The 10,079-nt window shown below is 36.9% G+C and overlaps 1 protein-coding gene across 5 annotated transcripts in view; it reads left to right on the forward strand.

The window, feature by feature from the left end:
- The window catches only part of LOC115224274 (cGMP-inhibited 3',5'-cyclic phosphodiesterase A), a 303,573-nt gene that overhangs the window by 216,821 nt on the left and 76,673 nt on the right, over positions 1 to 10,079 (forward strand). The window contains exon 1 of one of the 5 annotated variants that reach the window (XM_029795116.2): positions 7,833 to 8,200. The exons of the other annotated variants lie outside the window; for them this stretch is intronic. Within the exon in view, the coding sequence (XP_029650976.1) occupies positions 8,045 to 8,200 (156 nt within the window). The 5' untranslated portion in view covers positions 7,833 to 8,044. Of the gene's footprint in view, positions 1 to 7,832; positions 8,201 to 10,079 lie in introns of those variants that run through there. 5 annotated transcript variants of the gene reach the window in all.

Consider the following 10,079-nt stretch of genomic DNA (forward strand, 5'->3'; position numbering starts at 1 on the left):
TTGGTCTGTCACCTCTGCCTGCCTCTCTTCCATTCTCAACACCTTCTCAGATTAGATGCAGGGTATATATTACACAGGGGTGGGAGGGACCAACAACTGTATGTAGAAGGGAAATAGCAGAGCAGCTTAGATATATGCAAAGTGTATTACAAGGGGGGGATGTGTGTGTGTGTGTATGTATAATAATGTGGAGGCACAATGGCCCAGTGGTTAGGGCAGCAGACTTGCGGTCGTAGGATCGCGGTTTCGATTCCCAGACCGGGCGTTATGTGTGTTTATTGAGCGAAAACACCTAAAGCCCCACGCGGCTCCGGTAGGGGGTGGTGGCGATCCCTGCTGTGCTCTTTCACCGCAACTTTCTCTTACTCTTTCTTCTGTTGGCCTGCTCGCTTAGCCAGTGGGGTGGCATCATTCGAAGGCTAAAACAATGTGAAGCGCATTGTGACCAGCGATGTGTAGCAACATCTGATAGCCTGGTCGATCACATGATATAATGATAATAATATAGATTATATATATATATGCATATATACATACGTATATGTACATACTTACATCTGTACGTGTGTGCATATATATATATATATATATATGCATATGTGGGCACAGGACATCATGAAACGTTTACAACAAAAAAGTACGAAACAGAAGTACCTGGGACTTGAATTGTTCTTTTGAACAACGAAAGACACAAATGGAAAACAAAACAAATACAAAGAACACCCGTTTGTCAGTTGATGGCTGTTTCTCTAGTCTCGTATTTCGAGCATTTAACAATACATACATACACACACTCACACATACATATATATATATATATATATATATATACACACATACCAAAGTAAGGAGATAAATATGAAACAAGGTGGGGGGGGGGGAAATAGTCCTGGAATACCGGAGCTAGAGTAACCTGCTTTATTATTATGAAAGCTGTAAAAACATCACAAAAATGTGCTGCTCACATTCTCGCTTCTCAATCTAATCTGTCCAACAAACAGGAACATGGAACTCTGAGTTGGTTATATTGTTGTGATGTGTTTGCACCTTTAATGATAATAATATATATATATATATATTATTCAAAGAAATTCCAACTCTGTATTTTATGTTTTATTTATATTCTTTATAATATTAATGTAGAATATAGAATATATCTTTATATATAAAAGAGAGGTTGTGTGTCTGTCTCCTACGATTTAGATTCCTAACTACTCACACATTTTGCGGTGCAGTTTAACGAAAATCGGGTATCTTATAGTCGGGATTCATATCGAGCCCTTCTGGGTATTAGCGCGCGTCTACGATGAGTCTACAATTTAAAAAAAATTTACCATCATTTTTTCCATTTTAATGCATTTTTTTTCGCTATTATATAAGGGAAGTACCTCTCTAAAAATGTCTACAATGAGTCAACGATTTTTAAAAAAATTTACCATCATTTTTTTTCCATTTTTAATGCATTTTTTTGCTATAACTCTCTAGAAATGCTATATAGTTATTTCCCTTACAAACCCGAGCAACGCCGGGCGATACTGCTAGTAGTATATAGAATATACATAATTTACAAGATAAGGGCAGAAGAAAAATTCTAATGCCAGATACGCCGAAAACAAAAAATTGTCGATAACCATTAAATTTATGCGTCTCGAAACAAACCGATAGAAATCTCTAAAAAATTCGTTATTACCGTATTGGTCCAATTTCGGGGTTAATTCACAAGAAATTTTCCCCTCTTCAGCGGCACATACGCGAGATATAAATGAAATACTTATTCATACCCACAGAAGAAGCAAGCACCAAGTCCCGAAAAAAATTTTATCCTATATCAATTATTATGTATATAGAATATATACATAATATATGCCAACCACTTCAAGAGTGTAGTGGGTGCTTTTTACGTGCCACCAGAATTTGCCAACCCAGGTGAAGCTAATCGCAGGTGTTGGTCTCGGTGGTAGTAGCAAATATTTGAATGTTGTATGGTATTTGATATACATGTATTTGTCTATGTTGATCATTATAAACCTGTGTTCTAATAACCTAAAATATTTTGGGTGAGTCAGGTTCAGACGTCATTCTCTCCTTTTCCCCAAACACGTAATGCCCTCTGTTTCTGTATCAGATGTGAACTTCCAAAGCATAATAACTACAACCCTTTGTATTCCTGGTATCTTGCTAGTAACCCTGATGTGTTCCCTACAGCTGTACATTGACCCACCCCACTTCCCAAGAAGCGTAATCTTATTCTGCCCAGGCCAGCCACACCAATTCCAACCTAGAATCATGCCACCAAAAGACTGGTTGTGTGTGTAAAAACAAACTTGTGTTCAATGGTATTTTTATCATCGTTTTTGAATTAGTCAAGTCAGTTCTTTCAAGCTTCTCAGTAAAAAAAATGCCTTATCTGTGAAAGTTTAGAATTATCTCTGGGTCTGCTGCTGCTGCTGTCCAAGAGAATTGGTAACAGTGGGTGGTGGTGTTTGTTTGTTTGTTTGTTTTTCTTTGGACAGAATGTTGTGCATTTTGTAACAGATTCTTAGTCTTGGTGGGACAACAGAAACTCTGCTAGTCCCCCCCCTATCGGCTACCCCACCCCAAACCTGGCTCTGATAAGCCCTCTGCCCACTTCTTCCAAACTCTGGCATTCTCTACTCCTCATACCATTCCTTCCAATTCTATAACTGCTCTGTTTGTTGGCTGTTTTTTTTTTTCATTTCTTATTAATTTACTTGTTTTGTTTTGCTTTTTAAAAGGTTTTTTTCTTCTTCCTTTTCTAATCTACTTCATCAATGTTTACCATTCCTCACTTCAGTGAGATTCTTCACAGCCTCCAGCAGAAGAAATTTAGTTTCTATTTCACTTTATTTCGTTTCCATCCAAAAGTGTTTTAAAATTTAAACTATTTTTTTCCTTCTCAAACTCAAACAAACCTAATTTACGGCTGAAAAGCAGGACATTCCTCTCTGTTTTTAACCGTTTTAGTTTTTTTACCCACAACACAAAGAAAACAAAGAAAGCAGAAAAACAACATAAAGGCAAATCGGTCGATACAAATTTGTAATTGTCATCAGCCAGTGGTAGTAATACAGGAAGAAGAAGTAGAAGAAGAAGAAGTGGCGGTGGTGGCGGTGGTGGTGGTGGTGGTGGTGGTGGTGGCGGCTGCTGCTGCTGGTAAGGATGGTGAAAACACTCATGCCTGTCCATGCTGCAGGCATTTAATTGGCGCAGGAGGCCTTGCGTCACGCAACTGGTGTTTAGCAACACAAACACACACTCACCAAACAGGATCAGGAAGTCTTTCACTGTCCGTGCTTTCTAGCTTTTTCTTCATCAAACGAGGATTTACACACACACACACACACACACACATGTATACAGCAACAAACACAAACAAACAAACACACACACACAGCATCCTATGTCATCACCGAGTGTTTTGTAAGTTCATTTAGAATATGTTTATTGTTTTTTTCTTTTTCACTTGTTGTTTGTTATTTTTGTTTTAGTGACTTGTAACAATTCCTTACCAAACTTTTGTCTCCGTTCCGCTGCAAGTGGCATCGTTTTGTACCTTCTGCTAGTTGGGGGGTCGGGGGTTTGAAGGTGTCTATTTCAAGAGTTCAAAGAATTTCTTCCAAGATTTTTAAAGTTTTAGAGTCAAATGAGATCTCAACTCTTATTCTGAAAGGAAACTCTAAACGTTAATGACAATCGCGGTTGCTTTCATTTGCCCACCAGGGCAGCACACGGCGAAGAGACAAATGCAAAAACAGACGTGGAGAGTGAGGCCCGGGGGGTGGGGAGGTTAAAGGTAAAGAAATGGTGAAAACAAAGCAAATATAGAAAGTATACAAAGAAGGAGGGAGAAAAGGGTGAGAGTGATGTAGTCCTTTTTAGGGAGAATTCAGGAACTCCCACCCTCCAAGATCTCACTCAATACCAACAGCAAGTGTTCTTCTCTCCAACAGACGACAGGGTTACTCTTAGAAATAATAATTGTGGTAATGAACTTTGAAAAATACCTTAGGAATGAGAACCCAGGTTTGAAATTCCCCCAAGACACCTGATGAAGGCTGGAGGGGGGGATATCAGCCAAAACATTGTGTTAACAACAAACAAGATGAGGGGCAAATATCTGTCAAATGGAAATAAGGTAAATAATGTAATGAACTCTTGTTCTTAATGAATTATTTCTAACTTTGGCATAAAGATAGCTATATTAGTGGTGGTGGTTTTAGTTCATTCGGTTAATTAAGGCCTGGATTAATTCTTAGATGGTACCACCAAATTCGAAAGGTGAAAACGATGTTGCTTGCTTTACTGTTTCTAGTTTAGGATAACGTAACTTCATTAGTTTGTTGTTATCATCATTATTATTGTTGTTGTTATTGTTATTGAGCTGGCAGAATGGTTAGCATGATGGGCAAAATGCTTGGCGGCATTTTGTCCGTCTTTAGATTCAGAATTCAAATTCCTGCAAGGTTGACTTTGCCTTTCATCCTTTCGGGGTCAATAAAATAAGTACCAGTTAAACACTGGGGTTGATGTAATCAACTCACCCCCTTCCCGAAATTGCTGGCCTTGTACCAAAATTTGAAATCATTATTACTAATATTGTTATTATTATCGTCATCATTATTATTATTATTATTATTATTATAGCATTTTGTTCATGTTCTGAGTTCAAATTCCACAAAGGTCAACTTCACTCTTTGTTCCTTTGGGGATTCATTAAAAAAGCACTAATTGAGCTTTGAGGCTGAACTAATCATCCAATAAACCCCCACCCCCACCCCAAAAAAAGAAATTCAGACCTTGTGCTTATAGTAGAAAGGATTATTATTATTATTAGTAGTAGTAGTATTTGTGTATTTGCTAAGTGCCACTAGTAAAGATAATGCTTTCAGTTTTTCTCGGAATTATATAAGAATTAGTCTACACTCCCTTTTTAATATTCAATCTCTTTCGTTATAACTATGTTTGTGTGTGTGTATGTGTGTATGTATGTGTATATATATATATATATACACATACATACACATATATATATATATATATATATATATACACACACACACATATATATATATATATATATATATATATATGTATGTATGTGTATATATATATATATATATATGTATGTATGTGTATATATATATATATATATATATGTATGTATGTGTATATATATATATATATATATATATATGTATGTATGTGTATATATATATATATATATGTATGTATGTGTATATATATATATATATAGTATGTATGTGTATATATATATATATATGTATGTAGTGTATATATATATATATATATGTATGTATGTGTATATATATATATATATGTATGTATATGTATATATATATATATATATATATACACACACATATATGTATGTATATGTAAGTATAATAAAATGAAAAGATGAACAGGAAGTTGTAAGACATCAAGTCATTTATAACATATTTCTACAGAAGTGACTACAATAGGTTGGTGTGTCTCAGGCATCTATCTATCTATCTTTCTATTTATCTATCTATATATCTTTCTATCTATCTATCTTTCTAGGTTTGTATCCATAAACCTTTTCTATATCCTTAATCTCTTCCACCCATGAACCTTTAAAACTTTTAAATCCATAAATCTATCACCTTGCACCTCCTTTTTACTCTTCTACTTTTTTATTTTAATTTCTTTTGTTCCACCCTCCCCCTTCTCACACTCTTACCCTGTTATCTTACTCTGCAGAAGTGACCATTAGAATACGTAAATTTAGCGAAATGCCAAGAGAATCTGGAGAGCACAAGGTTTTAGTGATTCCTCATAGACAGGTACAAATGTGTGTGTGTATAAGTTCTAGGCCCTCTCTAACGTCAACTTTGCTGATATTTCGATAAAGAAGTTTTCTCTGCTTCTTTGAAGTAGAAAAATATAAACTGTCTGTTTTTGTGAACCTAATTATTAATTTGTGAAAACTCAAAAATAAAAAATCTCATCTATAGTATTTATAGTAATAAGGGCAGCGAGCTGGCGGAAACGTTAGCACGCCGGGCGAAATGCTTAGCGGTATTTCGTCTGCTGCTACGTTCTGAGTTCAAATTCTGCCAAGGTCGACTTTGCCTTTCATCCTTTCGGGGTCAATTAAATAAGTACCAGTTATGCACTGGGGTCAATATGATTGACTTAATCTGTTTGTCCTTGTTTGTCCTCTCTGTGTTTATCCCCCTGTGGGTAGTAAAAGAAATAAGTATTTATAGTAAAAACCTAAAAAAAAAAAAGCAGTAAAACACATTTTAGTTGAACAAAATCTGTATAAAGCAAAATTCCCTTTTTATAAATTTACAGATTTCAGGGCAAGATGAACTCTAGCTGGTCTTGTTTTGATTTTTAAATTTTCTTCCCTGTTTTAAAGAGTTTTGCTCTTCTCTTTCTGTATATCCATTGTAAAGTGATCCCAGGGACCTTACAAACTTTGACATGGGTTGCTGGGTCCTTCAAACTAAAGCGTTAGTCTTTTACCTCTCTTTTAATATCAGGTTTAAAAAGAAAACCTTTGATAGAAAAAGTTTAAGGTTAGCCCTGGGACTTGAACTCACATCTCCTGTAGACATGATAGGTGATCTACAACTGTACCAAAGCAATCATCTGAATTTTTTCTCCCCATTTTAGAAATTTCATTTCTTATCATTAAGGATTGTGTTGTTAACATGATAAAAATTTTCAAACCCCAATGCGCAACTGGTACTTAGTTTATCGACCCCAAAAGGATGAAAGGCAAAGTGAGCCTTGGCCAATTGGAACTCAGGACGAAACGCTGCCAAGTATTTTGCCCAGAATGCTAACCACCTTAATAATAATAATAATCCTTTCTACTATAGGCATGAGGCCTGAAATTTGAGAGGAAGGGACTAGTCGATTACATCGACCCCATTGCGTAACTGGTACTTATTTCATCAACCCTGAAAGGATGAAAGGCAAAGTGAGCCTTGGCCAATTGGAACTCAGGACGAAACGCTGCCAAGTATTTTGCCCAGAATGCTAACCACCTTAATAATAATAATAATCCTTTCTACTATAGGCATGAGGCCTGAAATTGAGAGGAAGGGACTAGTCGATTACATCGACCCCAGTGCATAACTGGTGCTTAATTTATCGACCCCGAAAGGATGAAAGGCAAAGTGAGCCTTGGCCAATTGGAACTCAGGACGAAACGCTGCCAAGTATTTTGCCCAGAATGCTAACCACCTTAATAATAATAATAATCCTTTCTACTATAGGCATGAGGCCTGAAATTTGAGAGGAAGGGACTAGTCGATTACATCGACCCCATTGCGTAACTGGTACTTATTTCATCAACCCTGAAAGGATGAAAGGCAAAGTCGACCTCAGTGGAATTTGAACTCGGAACGTAGCAGCAGACGAAATACCTATTTCTTTATTGCCCACAGGGGGATCAACACAGAGGGGACAAACAAGGACAGATGAACGGGTTAAGTCGATTACATCGACCCCAGTGCATAACTGGTGCTTAATTTATCGACCCCGAAAGGATGAAAGGCAAAGTTGACCTCGGCGGAATTTGAACTCAGAACCGCTAAGCATTTCACCCAATGTGCTAACAATTCTGCCAGCTTGCCATCTTAATGGTAATACTACTAATAATAATGATAATAGGATTTGAACTCAGCAATTAAAGAGTTTCAATAATGATGATGATGATGATGATGGTTGGGTGTTATTATTAGTTGAGGCTGTATTTGATGTTGTTGCTGTGATTCTCTGTGACTTAGCCCTGTGTTTCTGTCGTTGCATTTCAGTGCTGTGTAGACCCAGCAGATTCCTCCTCCTCCTGTTTCCTTCAGTGATATTCATTAACAAAATGTTCCTAGGAAAATAGATTTTAATGAATCAAGTTTGGAAAAAAGACAAACAAAAACTATTTCTCGTCACTAATTGAAAAAGAAAAAAAATATTTTAAAAAAACAACAAAAAGACAATTTAAATCATCAGTGAAGTGAACTTAATCTTCATGGTTGAATTACGCTTAAACCATTCAACAGAGCCATCAGGCCAACCCATCGTGCTCAATCGACCACGAACAGATAAAATGGCATCCAAATCAGGCCAAGACAAGTTGGTGCGCAAAGCACGGCACCACAAACGGGTTCAAAGAAGTTTCTCTGATGTAAGCTACAGGTTTTTATTTTTGCCTTTGTTTTTGTTTTTGTTTTTTTTTTTATTTTGCATGGACTTTTTTTTTTGTCTCAGTTTATAATTTCTGTCTCGGCCTTAAGCAAGATTTTCTGTGCATGAGATGTAATTGTGGTTTTTGAGGTCTCTAGATTTCTTAGCAAATAACTTTATAATCACATAATAGGTGCATAATAGGCTACATGGTTAACAAGTTCACTTCCTGATCACATGGTTAACAAGTTCACTTCCTGATCACATGGTTAACAAGTTCACTTCCTGATCACATGGTTAACAAGTTCACTTCCTGATCACATGGTTAACAAGTTCACTTCCTGATCACATGGTTAACAAGTTCACTTCCTGATCACATGGTTAACAAGTTCACTTCCTGATCACATGGTTAACAAGTTCACTTCCTGATCACATGGTTAACAAGTTCACTTCCTGATCACATGGTTAACAAGTTCACTTCCTGATCACATGGTTAACAAGTTCACTCCTGATCACATGGTTAACAAGTCACTTCCTGATACATGGTTAACAAGTTCACTTCCTGATCACATGGTTAACAAGTTCACTTCCTGATCACATGGTTAACAAGTTCACTTCCTGATCACATGGTTAACAAGTTCACTTCCTGATCACATGGTTAACAAGTTCACTTCCTGATCACATGGTTAACAAGTTCACTTCCTGATCACATGGTTAACAAGTTCACTTCCTGATCACATGGTTCACTTGATCACATGGTTAAAAGTTCACTTCCTGATCACATGGTTAACAAGTTCACTTTACATGTTATCATCCTGACATGGTTAACAAGTTCACTTCCTGATCACATGGTTAACAAGTTCACTTCCTGATCACATGGTTAACAAGTTCACTTCTGATCCATGGTTAAAAAGTTCACTTCTGATCACATGGTTAACAAGTTCACTCCTGATCACATGGTTAACAAGTTCACTTCCTGATCACATGGTTAACAAGTTCTGATCTTCACTCTGATCACATGGTTCCAACAGTTCACTTCCTGATCACATGGTTAACAAGTTCACTCCTGATCACATGGTTAACAAGTTCACTTCCTGATCACATGGTTAACAAGTTCACTTCCTGATCCATGGTAAAAAGTTCACTTCCTTCACATGGTTAACAAGTTCACTTCCTGATCACATGGTTAACAAGTTCACTTCCGATCACATGGTTAACAAGTTCACTTCCTGATCACATGGTTAACAAGTTCACTTCCTGATCACATGGTTAACACAGTTCACTTCTGATCACATGGTAACAAGTTCATTCCTGATCACATGGTTAACAAGTCATCCTGATCACATGGTTAACAAGTTCACTTCCTGATCACATGGTTTCACTTTCAAATCTACTGCACAGCCCCTTTGGCAAAGTGCATCATTCTGCTATGGCCCTGGCTCTAGCTTGTGTGTGTGTGTGTGTGTGTGTGTGTGTGACACCCCTGTGTTCACTGGTTTGTAAATCTTGGCTTCCTCACATATCTTCACCTGCTCTGTGATCTTTGTAAACAAAAGGCTCTTTAAATGGTGTTGTTTGTCTCCAGTTCCCAGCATAAAAATATATGTCCAGGCTGTTAACTTTTCAATACATTGGGGGAATATCATCTCACTTGGAAACATGTAGAAGATGGCAACAACACCTGCATCTGGTTTCAGAAATACTTTGCCTCAATTGAGCCCTAGGGTGGGGGTTGATGTGATTGGCTCACCCCCACCTCCAAAATTGTTGGTCTTGTGTCAAAATTTGAAACCAATATCAAAGGCTATTGGTTTTGTATTTCTCAAAAGAGCTTCAAAAATGATTCCAAATAATCTGATTTGGATGCCCTTCCTAATGCC

This window comes from Octopus sinensis, linkage group LG2 (assembly GCF_006345805.1).
Source record: "Octopus sinensis linkage group LG2, ASM634580v1, whole genome shotgun sequence".
Taxonomy (NCBI): domain Eukaryota; kingdom Metazoa; phylum Mollusca; class Cephalopoda; order Octopoda; family Octopodidae; genus Octopus; species Octopus sinensis.